At 43.8% G+C, this 22,514-nt stretch overlaps 1 protein-coding gene across 1 annotated transcript; it reads left to right on the forward strand.

Moving 5' to 3' along the window:
• Positions 1-17,802: 17,802 nt before the first annotated feature.
• LOC121834788 (general transcription factor II-I repeat domain-containing protein 2-like) lies at positions 17,803-19,523 on the forward strand. The gene is made up of 4 exons (XM_042288570.1): positions 17,803-17,893; positions 18,002-18,211; positions 18,331-18,558; positions 19,027-19,523. The coding sequence occupies exons 1-4, from the start codon at positions 17,803-17,805 to the stop codon at positions 19,521-19,523; spliced, it is 1,026 nt and encodes a 341-aa protein (XP_042144504.1).
• The last annotated feature ends 2,991 nt before the right edge of the window (positions 19,524-22,514 follow it).

Genomic DNA, 22,514 nt, shown 5'->3' on the forward strand with positions numbered 1-22,514 from the left:
AGTTTGTTGAATGAATGCTCGTAGAATCTGATGAATGAAAAGCTCGCGTTAGAACGTGAACCTTTCCGCGGTAGAAGAACAATTAAAAAGTACAGAAAATCTCGGACAAGTGGTTCTCTAAATGGTAACTGCAAAATCCATAAAAAGGCTTCAACTAATGAAACTAAGTTTCACTTTCAGTTAAAACGTACTTACAGGTTGCAATAAAGCTTCAGCAAGTGACTGTACTCTCAGTTTGATTAGGCTTACGCAGATATTTGAAGTTGGCCTCTGCCACACGACTTTTCAAGACTTGGTTGTCAAATACACAAAATAACTCATTTAGTGTCAGCATTGTTCCGACGGGATGTTGCTCTTTAAATCTATTGTGCATAGATTGCTGAACATAAAGGGAACTCTACCTATACCTCTTTAGCAATAAAACATGAACATTTGATCAATACTCGGAACATAATTCGACGTCATGGGATCTTTCAAGGGTGAAAAACCTGAACTTAGTTACTTCATGTAAGGAGGTGCAACCGTAACTAGAGACCGTAGTAATAGCGAAACGGCAGTTGTAATTTTATTATACTTCAAAGTTGCTTTGAACTAACTGAACTACTTTTGAAACTAAAACAATTCAGCTTTGTTATGAACGTACTACACCAATTCACTTTGAGAGACTCATTTTAATGTAACCTTGTAGTGGAGATATCGCTGGTGTTAACTCCCGTTTGGCAACATGCCGAGTTCAGCTACCTCAAAACATTGGTTAAAAAATTTTGTTTGGGGTTGTAGCTACTGGAATATCACTATATATGTTTGCGGAAGATCGTTAAATGAAATTAGTCAAATCCATAAGAAAAAAATTATGGACCGCCATTTGTTAACCAGTTGTTTGACGAAAAAATATATTATATAGGATTCGTAAAGTGTAATAAAATTAGTTTCAATTTCCAATCTAAATGACTAAAAGACGAAACCAGCCAAAAAAGAGCCAACACTTTTAGCCTGATTCCAAGCAGACTTAAGACTCTCAGTAGAGATACGTTTTGGCGTTACCTCGTCCAAGCACCAATTGATAGAATTTTTGCTGCTCTGAGTGCAAGTATCCTTCATACGCAAATACTGCTGAGTGTTCTTTTTATTACCACCCAGTGGCCCTAAACTCGTCAAACACAAAGTTGGGGCCGAAGTTGATGGAGCGAACCGATTGGACAATCACGGCGATGACTTGGCACTTTTGTCGCCGATGTCCAATCGGCGTGCTCCGCGAACTTTCGGCTCCAACTTTGTGTTTGACGAGTTTAGGGCCAAGGAGTAACAAATACATCCAGACAGAGATGACGGTACTCCAAAATAAAAAAAAAGTAAACCGATCACATTTACAAAAAAGAAGAAAAAAAAAGACCCACCGGATAAACAGCGGAAAAATATAGGCGAGGTTCAGGGTGTAGTTTACAGCAGATTGCAAGAGTTGATTTTATTGTGTGGACAGTGTATCGCCTATCCTATATTGCGTGCAAGTTTATCATCCGTCACGCACCATTTGCAACGACCCTTTGAAAACACGAAGAAGCATCTTTCGCGCTCCTTCCTTTCCTTTTGTCCTCCCCGTCTGCGAGCTCAATAAGTGCATGGCATAGTTACTCAGGACAAGCTTCCCGCCCTTATGTTTTCCGTTTGCTCGTCTGCCACCCGCAAATCTTCGCGATATCCCAGCTGGAAATCAAAAGCAACACCGTGACATAAATAATGGTAAAAGTAAGAAAACCGTTATCAAAGTGCAGAGACAAGAACAACAACAACATACAAAATCATTGACGGAAGCCGCTGTATAGTTACCTGCTTATTTTTAGCGGGCCTCCGGTCTCATATGTTCTAATGCCTGGGACGAGAGGAAGAAAAAGAGGAAGGAAATCAGGGGGTATAAAGGCTTACGTTTATGGCTGGTGCTCTATTTCGCTTTTATTATTTGTTCGTTTTTAATTCGTATTGTCTTGATTTGTCTTACTTATTCGTCCCTGTCTATAAACGTTTATGGTTCTACTCTGCACATACCATTTACTGTATCGATCACTTGTTCGCGTGGGCTCCATTTTGGTCTACCCGATACTTGCAGCGTTCTATTTAGGTGTTCTTATAGTTGGGTGATTTCCGCCATAGACTTGCGTATACGTTTTGCCGGGTATGCGTTTGCGTGTTATCTGTGCTTTTCTGAATATCTGTTTCGAACTCTGCGGAAATGTCGAGATCCAGTATGTCTCAGTAAATATTGGCCTCTAATTTCACGAAGATTCGATCCCAATTCCTGCCGGTCGTCTATTACATTTTGAGCACTGCATCCCACATATCCAGAGGCATCAAACTTGACAAATGATAGTACATAATATCTATACAATATGGCTATACGGCTTTAACAACACCTGCGTCAGAGGAACAAAACAAAAACAAAAAGAAACACGTACAGTAAATTAGAATTATTCGATTTAACCTTGTATACTATGTACTTCGTTTCACCAAGTCTAGACGCTGCAAACGCTAGGAGCTGGTGCGACCAAGCAGACAAAAACGCACCATCTTGATGCATCGTTGTGTTTCTGTAACCGTTCTATCATCGCTAAACCAATCATAAAAAAAGGCCTAGTGATTGGCTCACTTTTAACGCTGCTTGATTGGTTCCATATACCTCGTAACATTGAGGAACGTCTGGACTTAAGCCGAAAGGAAGTATATACTTTAATCGTACGACAAATTAACTAACGTATATTGATGAGTTCGTGTCAATTTCAATACAATATTTCACACATCCTAGTCGCTGTATAAGCTTGAGAAAGCAGAGTATGGCAAGTCCCGAACATCTCGTTATTGCTTCGTAGCCAATGAGAATTCCCCATTACCCGATAAGAAAGCCGAAAAACCTATCACGATGCAAGAAGCGTGAACTCTGCTCTTTTTAAGCTTTCGGGGATCATGGCACTACGGGTTTTTTCACAGTCAGTCGCACACCAAGTCCTCACGCTTTCATCAGTAAATATATAAGTTGTTTTTCTTTAAACTTTTAGATATGATTGTGCTTTTTTATTTTTTGTGGGGATTCTATAACCCGGTTGAGACATGTGTTAGAGTGCACCGAAGCAAATGGCACCGACGTGGATTTTGCCTCGGGGGCGCCAGGAAGTTTTGTAGAATGACACCTCCGATAAAGGAAGTTCTGACCTTCGATCAGTCCGTGTTGAATCCAGGACAGAAGGATCGTCTTTCTTTTATTTAGGTTAATATATTGAATTTGTACCTTTTCTTCAGATTTGGAAGTTTTCTGAAAGTATTTTACCTGCTATAGTCGGTGACAGGTTGAAAGGGAAGTAATAGCTCCTCCTCCCTCTTTCCACTTTTACAAAGCGAAAGCCTCCTCTCCAGTGTTCACTCTCTTAAAGTGGAAAGAGTTGGGAGGAGCTGCCCCTGAACTCATAACCTCACCGACTATAGAATCTTGGTTTAAAATAAACGTATGAATGTTATGTCTCTTTGCCTGCGAGAACGAAGAACATCTGCAGCACACCGCAGTGGCCGTAGGACTGCGGGTTGGATTTCAACCGCTTGGGGTTAAGCCTCCGTCAGATTGCGGGCACGTCGGCCTGGGTTTGAACCCGACACTCGGGGATCCCTAAGCCGGCGCTTTGCCTCTGACCCACCAAGGGTGCGGAAAAAATAAGTTGTTTTGACTGAGTTCCCTTTGTTTTCCGTACGTGTTGTAGAGTTTGTGCTGTGGCCTTAAAGACTACTACTGGACATGAAACTCGGTGTCAATTTCTGTACAAAAGAGGCGGCTATAAGCGTTCGATTTTTGGGGGTTGAGCATCAGTTAGAGAAAGTCGCAAAAAAACAAAAAACTTTACGTAAACTAAACAAAAAAAACTGAAGAAGAATTACGACGTACACGATTGTCAGTTACGGCATGCCATCCGTATAAGAGCACCTTGAAGCGGATTCTTTTCAAGGTATCAAGTAGGAAGATAAGACAAGTATGTTCGCAGGTGCGTCCTGACGCGACACAGAAATCCCAGAAAGAAACATTCGATGTGTTCAACCTTCGCTAGAAATAAGACATTACATCTGCTTTCGACCAAAGGGACGCTGGAGACGCTTGAGTATGGTTTCTACATTTGCGTTTGAGTGACACCGTGACTGCGTTTTGGGGGCTTGTGACTGCTTGCGACGAGGAAACACACTGTCGCGCTGGCGCCACCTAAGTGGTGACAAAAAAAAATTATGTTCGGCGCATTACCAGACTTAAAGTTTCGTAGTATTTCTTTGATCAAATCTCCCCTCTATTTATGAGAAATAGCAACTTACCGGATTGTGAGAACTACTCAGAATCCACGGGGGAAAATGATACGTAGGAAAATGAGAAAATATATGAGGGATCGGAAGTGGCCAAGGGATACCAAGTGTCGCCAGTGTGCTCTCTCGTCGTGATTGTCACAAGAGGTCACAATCGCTCACAATACACACGGCTACACTTAAGCGGAAAGGTACGAACCAGCCTTTAAAGGTGTTGCAGAGAACATATGCGTGCACACAGCGATTAAGGTAGACGCTAGCGCAAGACGCGAAACGTATACTTACGCACACCGTTACCGAAGAATAAACGACTGGATTATTCGCACATGCAACTAGGATCAAACAAAAAACATTCCCAGATATTAGAAAGAAAATTAGAAAAAAAAAAGAAAGCGAAGTATCAAGAAAAGAAAAAATAAAAATGAGTAGAGAGGTAATAGTAAAAAAAAGATATCTAGAAAAACAGGTCAAATAAAGAATAGTGGCTAGCGTACGTGTTACACATAGCAAAAAAGAAAAATAAAGAAACAAGAGTACGTTTTTAACATTAAGCCTATCTTTGCAAAGTAATAATGACGCCACCGGCCAAAGTGGCGCGAATCGGCCGCCCATCTCGCGCGTGGTAAAAAAAAAAAGTATGAGAAAAACAAAAGAATTGAGAGGAAAATAAATAAAAAAGGCGAAAATTAGAACGTGTTGTCTAATGCTTCTTCAACCTTCAGCGAATGTTAAAAAAATAAACCTAAGTACTGTAAAATTAATAAAAAGAAAGAAAAGGAACACATTCCAGGTGCTGCTACGTCTGGTCTGCCGTAAATTAATGTAGTTGGTGCCTGACGCGTCCCCGCTCTCCTGTCGCATCGTAAACGGCTATCCTGAGCGTGGGTCTTCGTTGTAGCGAGGAGGCGTATGGGTGGCTCTGACCGGAGTTGAGCAGGACGCGAGCCTATGCCAGGGCCAGCCCTAAGCTGACAGCTACCAAGAGCCACGCTCTCGCCGGATCTGTCAACCGCCTGCCTCTCTTCACTCGACGCCAGTCTCTGCTGCTCGTGAGTATGGGCGGGAACGTAACACGGGGCGAAAGAAAGACGGATGGCTGGTTTAAAGAGCACGTGGCTTCGGCCGCAGTATCAGCTTAGGGATGTAAGGAGAGTAGCAAAGAAACCTTGGTCCCTTCTGGGTAATGGTCCCGCAGGCCACTTTCGTCCTTCTGAGTCTAGTACCGCCGGGGGAATGCTAGGGGAAAGCTTATATATTTATTAAGGTGCATTACCCCACTACACCTCCCAACCTTAAGAAAACTATACCAACCCGAAAATGTTAAATCAGGTCTGGGCAATTCTTCCTTTGTTTTTTTTTTTTTTTTTGTTTTTTTTGCAGGTGGATATTGGATGACACGTTTTATTTACGAATGTTTTTGTAGTTAAAGACTTAACTCTGAACAAGAGCTTCAATCACTGACGCTAATCGTGCGGTCTGAAACGTACCTCGAGCGTTCTGTATACCGTATTTTATTCGCACGACAGGTCAAAGTTGTTCTTCCACTTTTAGTATAGAAAACGATGGTGGAATTCGTTGCCGGCAGGCCCTTTCGGGTGCTTGTCCGCTGCATTCAGAGACAACGAAATGTGCAATTCGTGTTGTAATTATGAGATAGATAACTTGTCATACAAAACAGGGGCGTATAATAACATGCCATTGCGTTTAATAACAAGCGGAGGAATAAATGGATTGAATAATTTTGTTTTTCTTTTCACAGAAAAGGTTTTACGCAAACTTCCGTCAAACACATTATCTTACCCGGAATCATGCACGTTGCCTGTCTTTCTTTTGTGACCTACGTCGTCTTGGACACTTGGAGGACAATTGGTTTGTTCCACTGTTCTCCAAGGTCAGCGGTCCTCCTCGCCCGCGAGCTAGAAGATCACTATGAATGTCCCAAGAGGTCAGTCACAGCTCGCCAGTACTCTCCCAAGCCTCGTGAGACGTTTTGGGGCTTCCCGTGTCCAGCACAAATGTTGAGCGGGCATTCTCAAAATTGCGCGTCGTCCACTGGAAAAAGCAGGCGTCAGTGACAGACACGAGCCTAGGAATGTATGCATGCACGGCCTTGAGCGTCGTCGCAGGGTGGTTCCGTTGAGCTTTTCGCGGAAGCAGAGCGTGGGGGTGCCATTATGTCGCCAGCTTACCCTCGTGCAAAGTGACTATGCGGCATTCAATGAAGAATTACATCGTGGCCTCAGAGGACCCTATACTTCGGTTCAAAGACGACCGGCGCCGGTATTTACAAGTTTGGGACGTGGATGCCAACGGGACAGGGAATCGTCAGCAAGGTCCCGTCTGCTTTCCGAACGTCTCGGCGTGGTGGCGGAAGACATGGGCGGTGCGTGCCGGTGAACCATTAACTTGTGTCGAGCCAGCGTTAGCTCGGAGTTGGGGATAACCGTCTTCGAGAGCGAGGGAACACGATGTGAAGTCTTTAAAATGAGCAGCTTGCTGCTGTGCGAGTGTGCTCCCAGGTTGAACCTGTAAATATGCAAATAAACAGTTTTACTTCCCAATTCCTACTTCCTGATGAGGTCCTGCCCTAGCTCGGCTCCCTCCCACGCTCCGAGTCCCGGAAAAGAGCTGGATCCCAACTAATTGTGTGTGCGCAAACTAAAAAATTGGTGGAACCTTATCGGTATTTGTCGGCATTGTCTTTGATCATAAATTACTAAAGTTCCCTTGTGGAAACTTCTTTTGCTAGTAGGCTTCGTTTTTTTTTTTCTTTTTCTTTTTTTACTTTTTCTCATTTTATGATGTATTATTTCGTCGACATTTTGAGTATTTTCGGTTTTGTTTTAATTATCTATTCGAGTAACTGATTGAATGTACTTAAAGCAAAATACTTCTTGTCGAATTCTTTCTATTTATTAAAAAAGTCTAAAGTGTTTCTTTTTGTTCTTAATACTTTTTTCTTGATGAGTTCACTGTTATGTTCCTTTAAGAAAAAGAAAACCCTCATAATTGTCATATTTTGTTTGATCTCTAAACAGCAGCATTCCAAGCTCTTTGCGCAAATATTCTGCAATACGAGTCTGTCCACTCTTGTAGCCAATATTTCTTATCAAATGTTACGAAATTGAATGTATCTTCTGCTGTAAATTGTGGATCCGGTGTTCATACACCTATTAGATAGCATATTGCAGCGTAGATTTTTTTTTAATGAGTCATCGATAATCATAAGGGCTGAACGAAGAAGGAGGAGAATGCATTGAATTTTATACATATCTGCCATTACTATCGTTAAATGTTTACAAACATTCTCGATATAAACATTTAATTTAAGATGGTTGTGAAGTTCCACTCCTAAATATTGGAAGTTATCTACTTATTTCAATGTTGTTCATGAGCAGTTGCAACTTTTCTTACGCTTTTATACTGGTAGTTCAAAAAGTATTTTTTCGGCTCGGTAGAGCACACTATTTGCGTTTTCGCAACGTTTATAATTATTCCATTATATTGGTACCAATACACAAGTTTGCAACGCCTTCTTGCATTCCCGTTACGTAATTGCTGTATGTATTCGCAATTACGGTGTCATATGCAAATTGAAAAAAGATAACTTTCTAGCTTTACTTTGGTGTCTTCATTTACGTATACATTAAGGAGCATTGGACCAAGTACTTTAACTTGAGGCACTTCTTGCTTAACTTCAGTTGCTTGGCGTTATTGAAAGCCTAATCGTACTCCTTGATTTCTGTCGGATAATTTTGAAAAAAATTACGTCATATACTTTTTCATGTATCCAATACTGTATAGCCTAAATAGCAAAATATCACGATTTATTGTTTCACGAACATATGTTAAGTTCATAGATAAAGCTAGCACATATTTTTGTTGTTCAAGTTTTGGTTACCCCCCATATCAGAAAAGATTCTAAAACATCGTAGGTTTCTACGTTTTTTTCTGAATTCATATTTTGAAGGTCCATTATGTCTTTTTCCGTAATAAATGTTCAGAGTGTCTTTTTAATTTACTTGTCAATCATATAGGTTACTACCAAAAGTAAGCGTACTGGCTTATGATGGAGAAAGTTTTATTTCTTGCTTTTTTATTTGTTGGCCTAAAAAGTGATGTTTTTAGCCTCTTAGGGATTAGACCAGTTGTGAATACGCGATTTGATAGCTGGAGGAATACTGTTTTTACGTGAATTTCACAGTTCAGGTCTTTAACTCTTCTTTTATCAAATCGGTCTGCCATTTTAGTTTTCAGGTGCCTCCCAGTTTCAGTCAAATCGTCCTAGCTCATGTCAGGTAAAAAAACAAAAAGCCACAGCTTCCTATTTGGTTAATCTATCTCTCTGCTTTCATACACTCAGATTCCATACACACAGATGACTAGCGTTATTTGTGTGTGTATAATCTGTGACATGGTAAGGGCTGCCTTCTGGTAGAGTATGATAGAAGAGGTTAAAGACATGCACTTTTGTGGACAGCACAAAACCTCAGCTAGACGGTAGCTCAATGCGACACACATATTGGAGATAAGCGCCATGTTAGCAATCATCTTGAACTCGCGATGAGTTATTCAAGTTCTACACATTCAGTTCATGAGCCCTTTGGTGTGCTATCTTTTTTCAATTGCTTTGCTTAGGTTGGCGTTGCGTAACGGACTGGTAATTTATTCGTCACCATCGAATCTGAAACTTATCTAAAAGAAACTGCATAGGGGTCAACACGTTTTCGTTTGCCGTTGGTGGGCAAAAATGACGGCGTTAATAAAACACTGAATGTTTATAGCGCTATTAGCACGCCAAAATGTGGACTAATAATTGAACCACTGGATGGCAATGGATATTGAAAGGGTCTGTTATGCACAGCTTCTTGTGACACATGTCATAGCGACTCAAGAATGAATAAAGAGTTTAGCCTTTAGGAACCTTGGGCCGTTCGAGGAATTTATAAATATGAAACACAGTTTATAAAAAAAAATTATCAGCAGCTGACGTTCCTTGCCTTGTAACTTAGAGGAAATGTATTCCGTAAGTAGTTCCCTCCACTTGTGGAAGAATACACATCACACAAATAATTATACATATAGCAGAAGAGTTTTGATGTTTAAAAAACTCAATAAGAAAAAGAAACATTATAGGCGGTTTGGATGGAGCACTAATATGTGACAAGCAAAGATATTTTTTGTCGATGGCTAGCAATATGTGACAAGGGGACACATTTAATGTTGTTCTTCCGATGGCGTGAGCACGGATGACTTTTGAATATAATTTACTGTTATAATTAGCCTAAAACAGTATCATAAAAAAATAAGCCTTAGAAGGGAGCTTTTTCGTTTTATCCAGAACGTTTTAACGTACAAAACAATCCTACTTTTACCAGGTGTAACTAGCTATAGGTGTGGTGTACTGCCATAACTGCTGATGTACACCTCCATAGTTCCAATGTTTTGCGCATTGTGGCAGTCCAAAGCTACACTGACGAAACTCACATGCTTTGCAAGACGTTTATTCTTCCACTGGAGGTGGAGTTAGTTTCGGAGTTTCGGAGTTAGTTAAAATGGTAATTTCTCCCGATAACGAACTTCAAAAACTTAGATTTAGTGGAAAAACCGCTAAATTGAGACCCATAATTCTGACTCCTAGTGCCTTCGTTCACGTGATTTCCACTTACATTTCTCACTATATGTACCTGAGACGTTTCAAACTTCCTGCTGCCGTAGAACACCCCTGATATATTTGGAACGTTTGAACGATCATGAGGTATCGGGGTTTCTAAATTTATACTGGCAGCAAGACAACCTATATACAATGAGGTACTCAGTGACGGGCGTTTGGTTAGCCAGTTGGTGCATGATACAAGAATAGGGCCATCGTGCACTTAGGAAACGAAAATGCTTTCCGCTCTCAAGTTCAAGCGGGCCGTACCCTAGTACATTCTGGAAACAATTTTCTGCGTTTCCACGATGCTTGGTGTGCGTGTGTTGCATCACTTATTAATATGTACACGAAGTAATAAACGAATTTTTGTTCAGATCCACTTTGGGCAAAATGCACCTGTATTATGAAAGACGTCTTATACTGCGGACGCGTTAAAACGTGTTAAACTTCGCAAAATATATCCTGCGTTCTTTAGCTTACTGCACGACTGTGTTCGTTCCAACATGACAGCAACAAGATGGAGCACGCCCCGAATGGCTTATTGTAACGATGATGATGACACATACATAATTTATGCTGTAGCGACGACTAAGCCCTCCAGAGCTTTGCAACCCTCTCCAGTTCCTGGAAAACAACTTGCTTAACCCAGCGGCATCTAAAGAGGACGCGCACCCAGTTAGGGGGCAGAAATGGAGGCGTCTGGGCTGCTTTAGGCGCATAAGCGCAAGTAAGTGCTTGCCAGGTGCAGGCACCGGGACATCACGATTGTACCTATTAATTATTTGCTTCGCGGAGCGGATAATTCTTTAATACTCTACTGTTTTTTTTCTTTGTCTTTTTTGCCGGGGAGTCTGGAGCAACCTTCCCGCAACGCACGATTTTTTCTGCTTTTCTTAATCCGGACTGCGGCGATGGAGACATCTTTCGTAAGGGGCCGTTAGAAGTAATCCGCATTGCAAACAAGCTGCGGATTAAGGGAGTGTTTGCGTGCACTGTACCGGCTGTTCGATGCCGTGTTTTCAAAAGCCGGTTGTGAGGAGTAAGGTTTAGTTTTAGTATTCATGTACTGGGGTGGTATGTTTTAGGAAAAAGTGATGGGCGCAGTGTAGAAACGACGTCATTAATGAACGTCTTTGTGAACGAAGTAATGTTATGCTGTTTTATCCTTGTAAAAAAAACACACGAAACGTTAACGAGGTGATTTCCGCTTGAAGAATCGCAAGGCAGAGAGGTACAAGCAGCTAGTTTTGGAAATATTACTATTTTATTCGTAATTAAATGCACTTACGCACTCCAGGGCTGATATGAAGCCGGCCACCGTCAGGTTAACTCTGGTGGATAAACCACGAGAAACCGCGAACAACCCAGCGGATTTCTGCGCTGTCTATAGCGATGCTCATATTGTTATGTGCCAAAAAGTTAGCTTTGTCGCAATGTCGAGATTGATTGAGATTGACACCCCTTTTTATTTATGTATATAATATTATCGTATTACTTCTACGGGTGATAAACATATTATGGGGTGTAGGAAAAAATGGCTATGAGTCGTAACGGTAGAGACGAAAACGTTCTTGCTGAGACTCTGAAGTGAACGTTTACGTTTGGTGCACATGTTGCAACGCATCCAAACAACCATGCACAGTATCTCCCATGTTGACAACAAGAGTTCAGAGAAACCTGCAAGTGGTACTACTTGTTGCACGGTTGATGAATGACATAATCACTAGCACGGTGCGATACGTTTTTTTCCGAATGTTAGCTGAAGTTTTGGAGGTATAGTTTTCTTTCTAGCAGCCACTTAATTTGAGCAGAAAGCTAATTCTAGTGTCGTAAATTTCGAGGAAAAATTATTACAAAAATGTTTATAGTGAAGAGGGTTCTGACTAATTCCAATGCAACCTCAAAAGTGCATCAGAGCTTTCAAGTAATCAACAGACATACTAAAATAATATATAAAAGATGAAAAGTATAGATAAAGAAATAATCTCATGATTATTGCGCACGTTCCTCTCGCGTATGTTTGGGACCGTGTAACAAAGCGAATCTTGTGCTGTAAGCAAAATATGCCAGCGCAAGCAGGTCGACTGCCCACTGTGTGTGCACCCACGTGCAGTTATTTTTCCCGTACCTTGCGATGCAAGCTTTCACATGAATGCCACATGTGCGTGCAAGTAGGCATTCACCTATTCTTGCAGTGAGGTTTGGCACTTTACAAACTACGAATGTATTGGAATATATGTAAACTATTACTAAGAGCCAACAAATTTTTTTGAAAAACTTTTGTCTAGTTCAAAAGAAATAGTTCGCCGATAAAAAGAAGAAAAAAAAATATAATTAGGTGATTGGAGAAATTATTGAGTTTAGAAATAACCGCACTTTCTCCTTCCCTAGATTGATCAAAGCGTCAGTTTGCCTGCTCTCATCACTAGAAACTCACCCTTTGAGTATAATGCTTAACTCAATCAAACGAGTGGGATGTTTATTTTATATAAATATAATGGAGTGACTAATCTCCCTATTGAAAATTCTTATTTGTATGAGAAATTTCTGTGTCCAATAAGCACATATGAATCATACAAGATATAGAAGCACATATACGAAGCATATAAGAACCATATAAGAACTATATAAGGTACATAAGAACATACAAGCACAATATAAGAAACGTGGGAGAAGTTTCTTATATATTTCTTATATGGTTCTTATATATTTTATATAGTTCTTATATAATTCTTATATAGTTCTTATATGGTTCTTATACGCTCTTATATATCTTGTATGATTCATATGTGTTTATTGGACATGAGAAATTTCTCATACAAAAGACTTTTTTCACCAGGGCTATCAAAAATAAAAACGTGTATGAACAGAACAAATCTTCGGACAAATGAAGGATGGATATTATACATTCCCTATTGACCACAGCAACGAACATTAAACTTTAGTTTCCAAGAAACTAAGCAATCCGGCTTAAAATGAAACCTGCGCCTTATGCTCAGAGGAATAATCAGAATACAAATCATTTCTTTTTTCTATACCCTCTCGAATTTTTATTTGTAATTAGACAAGATATTTCGAGGAAGTTTACATACATTTAAACGTGCAGTCAATAATATAAAAGAGACTATTTCAGCTACCATTGAATCACCAAGTTAACTGAAGACTGCTTGGCGATATTACGCAAATGTAAACCTCATAGCTGTGCCCCAGCTTAGACTTAACTCGATAATTCCTTCGCCGTCTGTAAAAATATATCGTGCCCAAAAAAGGTGATCTATACATTCATTTTCTTTAATTTTGTTCCGGCGTGGCAAAAAGGTAGTTTGTCACAGGAGCTAACTGTTGATCGTGTGTGCACGTGACGCTAATACTCGGCGCCCTTACCGATCGCTGAATCTCACTAAATAAAATGTTTTGTTTAATTTTACACGAATGGGTAGTTCGAAACTGCGAGAGCCATGAGAAGGTCTCCAGAGTCTTCTGGAGAGATGCAAATCTTGCTCGTCTGCAGTTCATATGAAAATTGTTCTTTAAGAAGCGTGTACAGTCTGCTAGGAAAGCGACTTTTCCAGCGTCCGTAGATTTCGCCTGAAATCGTCAAGCGTTTTTCTTCATTCGTCGTGTAGATTGCCGAAAGAAACAGTCCCAGAGGATAATATGCTATGGTTATACTTTAGCTTCGGTCAGGTGAAGAACAATTTGATTATTTGATTATTACAGCAGCCTCTATCTTACGTGTCTGTTAAGGAAGTTAGTCGCCTATTTGCCGTAACGTAACCAACATAAACCCTTGTTCGCGGGTAGAACAACGAACGAACGAAAACAAAAACACATTCTGGGGTCATTAGTATGTTCTGCAGCTAATATTGATGACCACCTCCCCAAATGTAGCTTATTTGGGGACACCTCTAATGCATGAGATTGAAATAAATGTTTCTAACTCAACGAGGCCAACAGGTCTGCTATGCATAGCATCTATATACTGACAAAGCCTGGCAGATTCCCACGACAAGCGGCCGCCGAAATGGAAAAGGTGGAGCGGCAGTCAACGGATGAGAGGATAAGGTAAACCGCTGGTCACGTGACCCACGTAACTGGCGCCCCGCTGCGGCGAGACGCCCAAAACACACTTCTCCCAAGCGAACAACTATGTTTCGGGTCCTGGCCACTGCAAAAGCTATGCGCTGACGTCCTGGTTCCCCGAGAAATGGCTCTTTGATGCTCTGTGCTGCCAGATCCTCGCGCTCCAAGTCTGCGACTGGGCACTCTATGGCTCCGTCGTCGAACTGCCAGGCTTTGTAAAGAATCTGTTATACTCCGACGTAACGCGTGCGCGCGTGCGAGCGCGTCACAGCGACGTCACGTCAGCGAAAACCCGACGCTCTATACTCCGGCGTCGTGGCGTAACCGACGCGACCGGCGGCGTTGGACGCAGCCTGACCGCCTCGACGCCAAAATGGAGCATGCCATATTCCGCGCCGGCCGCGCCAGCGACGCCGGACCAGGATGCATCACGCGCTGGCTCCCGGCAGCCCTCGCGCGGGAGGCGCGGCGAATACGAACAATAGCAGACGACGGGAGCACCACTCCGTGTGGAGTCGTGTTTGAAGAATCGGACTCGTTCGGTCGAGAAGCTGATCGAGGGAATTCGTCCTCACCTGTGTGTCTACGACACGAGGAAGCTTGAGTACCGTAGACCGTGCGCTTGTCAAAGATGTAGCGTATGTACATTGACCGCCTACGCTTGCGGCGCAGGCGGTGCACCGACAGTGCAAGCGCGAGTTTTCGTCGTGCAAGTACGTCCACGCCATCGCTCGAACTTGGCTCTCAAGAAGCGCGAGGATTTTCGTCTGCTATTCGAAACGAAAAGGAACCGGAAGTGGAGCACTCTCGCAGGAAACGTGCCCTTGTAGTCAGAGTCCGCGCATGCGCCGCGCCGGCGGCCCACCGACGCGCGCCGCGGGAGCCGCGAGGGCCGCCAGAGTATAAAGAGGACGATTTTTTGTCGCGCGCGGCGTGACTGACGTAACGTAGCCGACTTCGGCCAGCGTTCGCTTGCGCGCGCGTTACGTCGGAGTATAACAGAGCCTATTAGCCCCGAGAAGTTCGCGTGGCGCCCCCTTACGGCGAACCGGGGTGACGTCACGGCGAGGAGAGAATTTTTCCCCGACTCGGCCCGCTCGCCCTGTGGAGGCTGCGAAGACGCTAGCTGACGGCGCGCTCATTTCTATTTAAGTTTTTTGGCGTGTTTTTCGTAGGAAGTGTAAATTTTTATATGAACCTTTATTGAGGTATGACCTGTAGCTACAGGCGAAACTTCAACCAACATTTTAAGCATGGTTGACAAGGCAGGAGACGCATGAATTGGAGTGGTATATGAAAATAAAGAAATATGGCCACAATTGCAGGAGCATCACTATAGATTTACATCTCGCACAGTAAATGCTGCTAATGGTCTGAATGAATTGGCAGGTTATGTATACTATTTTTTTTTTGTATCTCTGTTTTTAAACAATATCGCCAAAGCAGAAAAGCTGCATGCTGCTCGAGCAACATGTTAAATGTAAGTCTGGGCCATCAAGAAAGAATCACAAGTAAGACAGCCTAAGTGCAAAGGAAAAGTAAAAAAGAAAAAAAAAGCAAGGAACATTTATTGTATACATTGCTTGCACTTGAACTTTGCTGGATTCGGATAGTATTTGAAGGGACTACACGGGTGGTATTTGTGGACTTGGTTATATCAACCCTCAAGGAATGTATAACAAACGTAAGCGAAGGTGTCTAGCTCGTTATTAGCCCCTTAAGCCCTATAATTGAGATTTTACTTAAATCAAATTATCCTGAAGCTAAAATACCAGAAGCTTTTTTCACGCAGACTGTCGCCCTTCACAGGTTCCACATTTTCTGCTGCTAATGCTTCATCTACCACTGGACAGACGTTCGAATACTCGCTTTTACTCCTGTCTTCCTCTGATGTCAGAAAGTCCAGCTGTAGAGAGTTTGGAGGCTGAGGAAGCTTTTGGGGACCTGCAGCAGTTTCTCTTTTAATTGGAAATGACAATTCAAACTAAACGGTGTATTTTCGGAATAGGCTGGAATAAGGAATGTCAGGAAAAAGTATAAACATTCCATATTACGGCACTATTGCCGTGCATAGTTTGGCAGTTCAATACATATCATACAGACAACTGGGGGCGATTGGGCCGTTTTTGCTGCTACCATACAAACTAATTTCCAGTAATTGTGCAGCTTCTAAGAAATATGCCTGCATACGTGTATAAACTATATATAAATTTGCGAAGCAGCTACATTTATGTAGAACAACCCTGTTCCACGAGCAATTTCAAGATCATCAGACGCACGGCCTTTAAAACATCTGCGAACCAGCGCATGCAGAGTGGCAGCGCAGAGTCAGGGTCGCGAGCTAATTTGCAAGATATAAAAGCCACTTCAAATGCCTTGAAAGCGGGATCTAATATCGTCTTAAATTATGAACGTGCAAGGAACAGAATTCCAGCGTCTAAAACGCTTGCGCCATCGCTTCACCGACCCCTCGCAAGATTGCCTTGTGTCGTGTGGACGGACGGGGAGGTTCATCGGCGGAATCGCCTCCGCCGAAAGCTTTCGGGATTTGTAACCCAATTTTAAAGGTAAAAGAGAAAAGCAGGCTTATAAAATGTACGGAAGCACGTCATTACCGGCCTAACTCAACGTCTTGCACACCAGGTAAACGAAGTCCAGCTCCTCGAAGAGCTTGCGGCACACAGCGCCAAACCAGGAAACCGGTGCTGGGAGGCGAGCCGATGCGAGATCGCGGAGCGGAGTACTCCCCCTGACGTCACAGTACACCTCACCCAATCCGGGCGCGGCGACCGCAGCGACGCTTGTGCTCGCTCTCGGGGCTAATAGTACAGAGCAGGGGTGGCCAAACCGCGGCTCGCGAGCCGCATGCGGCTCTTTGCTGGTCCAAGTGCGGCTCGCAAATCCCTCGTAAGGGAACCGCCCCCCCCCCCCCCCCCCCGGCCCGCCCGCCCGCCATTTTTTCCTCCATTTTTTCCTCCATTCCCAGGAAAAAAAAAAATATATTTCAGAAAAAAAAAAACAAAAAAAGAACAGCTAGCTTGCATTTCGGCAGTTTTGTGCCACCATACGTACAGTCGAACCCCATTTCACTCGTATGTTTCCACAGATCCTATTCTTTTCATTGTTTGAGAGCGTTTGCTAGACCCTAGGGGGAAATGCATCAGAGACTGGGATTGTCAAACGATGCATGCACTTTGGCTTGGGGTCGAGGAAATGTTCTGTCTCGCGGCCTTTGTCACTTCCCGGTGATACTTGCCCCTTTTAGATAATGGATCTTCCCCCATATCGTTTATTGTTGAGGGTCGCGGAAGCCCGGGTTCACCTCATTCATAGCTTCCACTAGTCACGGATGTTATGTTCAAGTTCACAAAGGACCGAGAACATCCTCATTATTTTTACCGGCTTACAGTTGTGACCCGCAGGATGCTTTGTTCTACTTTCGGCGAGGGGGATAAGGAATGACTAGCCAGCGGTTAGTGAAGGCGTGTCTAAAACACTTGCATGGAAGGGCAAAACGTTTGTTGTATCAAGGTCGTGCTTCGACTGGAAAAGCAGTCATGTGCATACGGAAGATAAAAAAGTTCTAAATGACTGTCAGCATTCCATGCGAGGAGGTCATCATTTTTTGAGCTGCCTCTACGGTGTTCTACCTGGTCTGTCGAGACAAGAAGTTAACTTTTGCCTACGTCTAACCACCCTTGGCGAAGTTGTGACGAGGCTCTGCGGACGTCGTCGCAATGACGTCCAACACGAAACGCAAGTACGAAGATGAACATCGGACATTCCTTCTTGAGTGGGTGGAAGATTTCGCCTTCACTGAGAAAAGCGGTAAGCCCCTAAGCCTCATCTGTAATGCAGCAATTTCGCACCACAAGGCAAGCAATGTTAGACGGCATTATGAGACCAATCACAAAACCTTTTCTCGGGACTATTCAGCTTCATCTGAGTTGAGAAAAGTCAAACTGGCCCAGCTCAAATCGCGACTTCAGAATCAGCAGTCCTTGATGAAGACCTTCACCAAGGAATCTGACGTAGCAGCCGAAGCAAGCTTTGCAATCGCGTGGAACATTGCTCGCACCAAGCGAGCTTACTCGGAAGGAGAATTTGTGAAGCCTTGTTGGATCCAAAAAACAAGAATCTTCAAAGGTTGGTCAATCAAGTCCCAGTTTCACGACATTCGATCGAAAGGCGCTTTTCACAACTAAGCGCCGACGTCGTCGACAAGCTTCAAGAGGGCCTAAATAGCTGCAAAGCATTCAGCTTAGCTCTTGATGAATCTATGGATATACAAGACAAGCCACAGCTTGCAATCTTCGTCCGTTATGTCTCATGCGACGAAAGCGTGAGAGAAGAGCTTCTGGACATGGTTGCCCTCAAGGAAACCACTCGCGGTGTAGACATTAAGAATGCATTGTTAGCAACGTTAGAGAGGTTCGACGTTCCTCTGCAGAAACTTGTCGCTATTGCCACTGATGGTGCGCCTGCTATGCTTGGTAAGAATGTGGGCTTGGTAGGTCTTCTGCGGAGCGATCACAGCATTCCAGATTTTCTCTCATTTCATTGCATTATCCATCGCGAGCACCTGGTGGCGAAGCACTTCAGCTACAAAGACGTTATAAGCAACGTCCTTCGAGTCGTCAACTACATACGATCAAATGCAAAAACCCACCGGCAATTCCACAACTTCCTTGAATAACTGGAACTTCATGAAGCGCCCAACGACGTTTCGTTTTTTTGTGCGGTACGCTGGCTGTCAATGAGCAACGTACTATCAGGGTTTGTGGATCTCCTGAAGCCAATTCAAGCTTTTCTGGAGGCGAAAGAGAAGCCATGTCCTGAACTTCATGACGCAGGTCGGTGTGTTGATCTTGGTTACCTCACTGGCGTAGTTCAGCACCTTAAAACTCTAAACATGTCGCTGTAAGGGAAAGAAAAAATAGCATCGGAATTCGCCCAAACAGTCTTCAGCTTCCAAAACAAGCTAAAACTTTTTCAAAAAGACCTGAAAACCAAGCGCCTGATCCACTTCCCGCGGCTGAAGAGCATGCTGGATGCAGAACCCGAGTTTGAGCTGACCGATGCTAAGCTCAGGGAATATTTCCTAAAGCTCGAGGAACTCGAGAGGGACTTTCATTTCCGGTTCAAAGATAAGCACCAACTCAAGCCTTGCTTTGCCCTTCTGATGAATCCTTTTATGGTTGGTGTGTTGAGTGGCGACTGTCCAGCCATGAAAAACTTGGCAGGAGATGTATTAGCGTTGGAACTGGAACTGCTTGAACTACAAGAAGACGAAGGGCTGAAGACGTTCCCGCAGTCTCAGAAAATTGCAGTATTCTGGGGGCAGATGCCAGAAGCAAGGTGTCCCCACGTCAAGCTCGCGGGCCAGAAACTTCTCTCCATTTTTGGATCAACATACTGCTGCGAGGCTGTGTTCTCAACAATGAAAGTGGTGAAGTAAAAAACAGCGCGCGATTCTTACGGGCTACCACCTGACTGAGCTGCTCCGGAGCGCAACGACGTCGTTCGAGCCGAACTTCAAGCGGCTTGTTTTACGAATGGGGAAGCCCAACACAGACACACAATGAGCAACCGCTTCATTAGTGTAATTCACTGTTCCCGCAGCCGAGATGAATGAAATAAACAAAGCTGCCACGCTCTTCAATGAACTGTTTCTATTTTTTGGTTTATTGCATATGTTTCTTGGGGGGGGGGGGGGCAAACTCTTGCCCTAAAGCCCTAAACAAACATATGCCCCCCCCCCCCCCCCCCCCCGCGGCTCTTAGAAGTTTGGTGGTTTTGTTTGCGGCTCCCAGGCCGGGTCAGCCTGGCCACCCCTGGTATAGAGGATATATGGCTAAAGTCACCGACATCTTAAGAAATGCAAGGCGTGGGGAATCCCGTGCATCTTATTAACAGGTCGGAGCTAATGATAGTGCGCCATTAGCGGATAAGAGGGCCGGACAACCAATCACAATGCCAGGCGCTTGTGGACAAATAAACCCACGCCCTGCGTATCTCGGGATGTCCATGACTACAGCCCGTGTTTAGAGACTACGTTAACAGGGATAGAGTCCAAATCTCAGTGAGAGATAAAGGGAGACGATAGAAAGAAAAAGAGAGAAAACTGACTTCGAGACAGTATAAGGAGGTTGTTCATGGATGATAAAAAAAATAGAATAAAGGGAACACAAAAATAACACACAAAAACAAAAACAAAGCCAGTTTCAGGAAACAAAAAGGCAAAAAGCAAACAAAAAGGAGATAGGCATACACGGGGGCCGAAAATATATACCATATAAGAAAAGGTTCTATATTGTTATTCGAAGACTGGATTTCTTTGACATCCCAAGGATATATAGATAGATATAGATAACGATTCTGAAGCGAGCTTAAAGCTAGAAAAGAAAGCCGCTTTGAGATTCCCATTTCTTCTTTCTGTTTATGCCGTTCATTGACTTCTTAATAGCTCTGTAATGAAGACTGCCAATGATAGGCACTCTTCGCTGTCTCGAGTGTCGTCACTTGTTTTCAAGTCGCGGCACCTCTTCCATGTGTCTGGAGAATAAACGAGAGAAACCCGAGAATGTCCTTTTCCCGGCGCTCACTTTCTCCTTTCCTTTACCCTTCGTTGCTATGCTCCAGTATACTTGCATTAGCGATGATGCAATTAGAACTGCTTTACGACATACCAAAATAAGAAGAAAATGTGCGGAATAAAGCAACAAGGGTAAGTTGTACTTGTCAATTACAGGGAAAAAACTAGCTCTTTTTTATTTATATCTTGAGTTAGTTGAGATTCTCTAAGGATGCAACCCATCTTGCATCGTCTCTCGGGTTCGGAAGGAGTAAGTATGTCCTAGATGATCTCTTGAGTAAACTTTAGTGGGCCGCTTGGGGTGCAAGTAAAATGTTTAGAATGTTCTTTAGACAATTTGTTCATATCAAGATCCCTACGAAAGCTGCCTTGTTGCATGCCCAATATAAAGAAACAACACAAAGCCAGGGATTCGAAGAAAAAAAAATTAAACTACAGTCAATGCAATCTTATATGTTTCTGTTGATACAAGAAGAGAAGGAACAGAGGAAAAAAAGTGAAAGCCGTTTACAACTCCCTGTAACGCCGAATTAGAGCACAGCTCTTGAGGAGGAGGAGGGAAGCGTACTCAGGGGAAGGTATACCCCTCCTCCCTTCTCCTCACCTCCTTATCCTCCTCCTTCCCCCATTCTTGAACCTTCTCCGGGGGGGGGGGGGGGGGGGGGGGGGGTTACGTGACCTCGGGGGGAGGGGGTCGCGTGACCTGGGGGGAGGGGGTCACGTGACTTCGGGGGGTACGTGACCTGGGAAAAGGGGGTCACGTGACCTCGGGGGGGGGGGGGGGGGGTCATGCTCCGAATCCAAAAACGCTGGGTCATTTTTATAGCTTCGGCACTGCAAGGGGCCTGTACGTCGTAGCTTTCTTTGCAATGTAAAATTGTTGAGTCACTCATTACTTAATCCGAACCAATGTCCGCCCATTCCCATCAGTAATCCGAGACGCGGGCCCCGATACGTGTATTGAAGCGAAATCCCACGCAGTGTCTAAGCGGCTCGTGATTGGATCTGGCGGTTCGTAGCCTTTAGTCCATCGTAGGGTGAGACGAAGTATAGGGCTATCTGCTTTGTCAGCGAATGAAGAACATTTCGATAAAATAAAGAGCGGAAAATACTCCCCGTGTCAAGTCTTCTAATCGCAGTCACTGGTTGATGTCGTACCGGGGTAATTCCCGGCCCTTCGAACGCACCAGCACTTTGTAGAGTCACATTTCCAGCGATTCCGCGCCGCACGCGAACGAAGGTAAACAATCAAGATGGCGGAGTGTTCCCCGTGTTACAGTGTACCCGTGTTGTCCTCGCCGTAAGCGCGGTGTGACAGGGTTGTCGGACAACAAATCGGGCAACACGGTTGCCCGGCGGCAGTAACATTTTGCCCGACTGTTGGTTTCGCCGCAATGTCACAAGGTCGCCGGCAACACGACTTTCCCGTGTTGCCGGATAGAGTTGTCCAACTGTTGCCTCAGTGTGACAGGGCCTTTAGAGAACCGCTTAACAAAGACCCCTCCTCCTCATTAACATTTAATGTTATTCAGAGGCGATTCTGGTCATTGCCGTCTTACGGGACCCGGGCATCTTAGTTTGCATAACGCAAGTTCGTCTGCTTCTTGCCCAGGGTAACGTAAGAACGACGGCGAGCTCTGATTGGCTCTGATTAAAAGGGTCGTGGGTAGACCTCAATGTTAGCTGCCTTGTGGGATACCGACTATCCTTCCAATTCGAGCCAATCGGAGCTGGCCTCCTTCTGACGTCACTGCTACCCTTTCGCAAGAAGCAGACGAACTTGCGCTCCACATAGCTTTTCAGCCAATGTTACTGTCTCCTCTGCAGAAAAGAACGCCAAAGAACAAATCACGA

Source organism: Ixodes scapularis, unplaced genomic scaffold, assembly GCF_016920785.2.
Source record: "Ixodes scapularis isolate PalLabHiFi unplaced genomic scaffold, ASM1692078v2 PGA_scaffold10__122_contigs__length_95168666, whole genome shotgun sequence".
NCBI lineage: Eukaryota > Metazoa > Arthropoda > Arachnida > Ixodida > Ixodidae > Ixodes > Ixodes scapularis.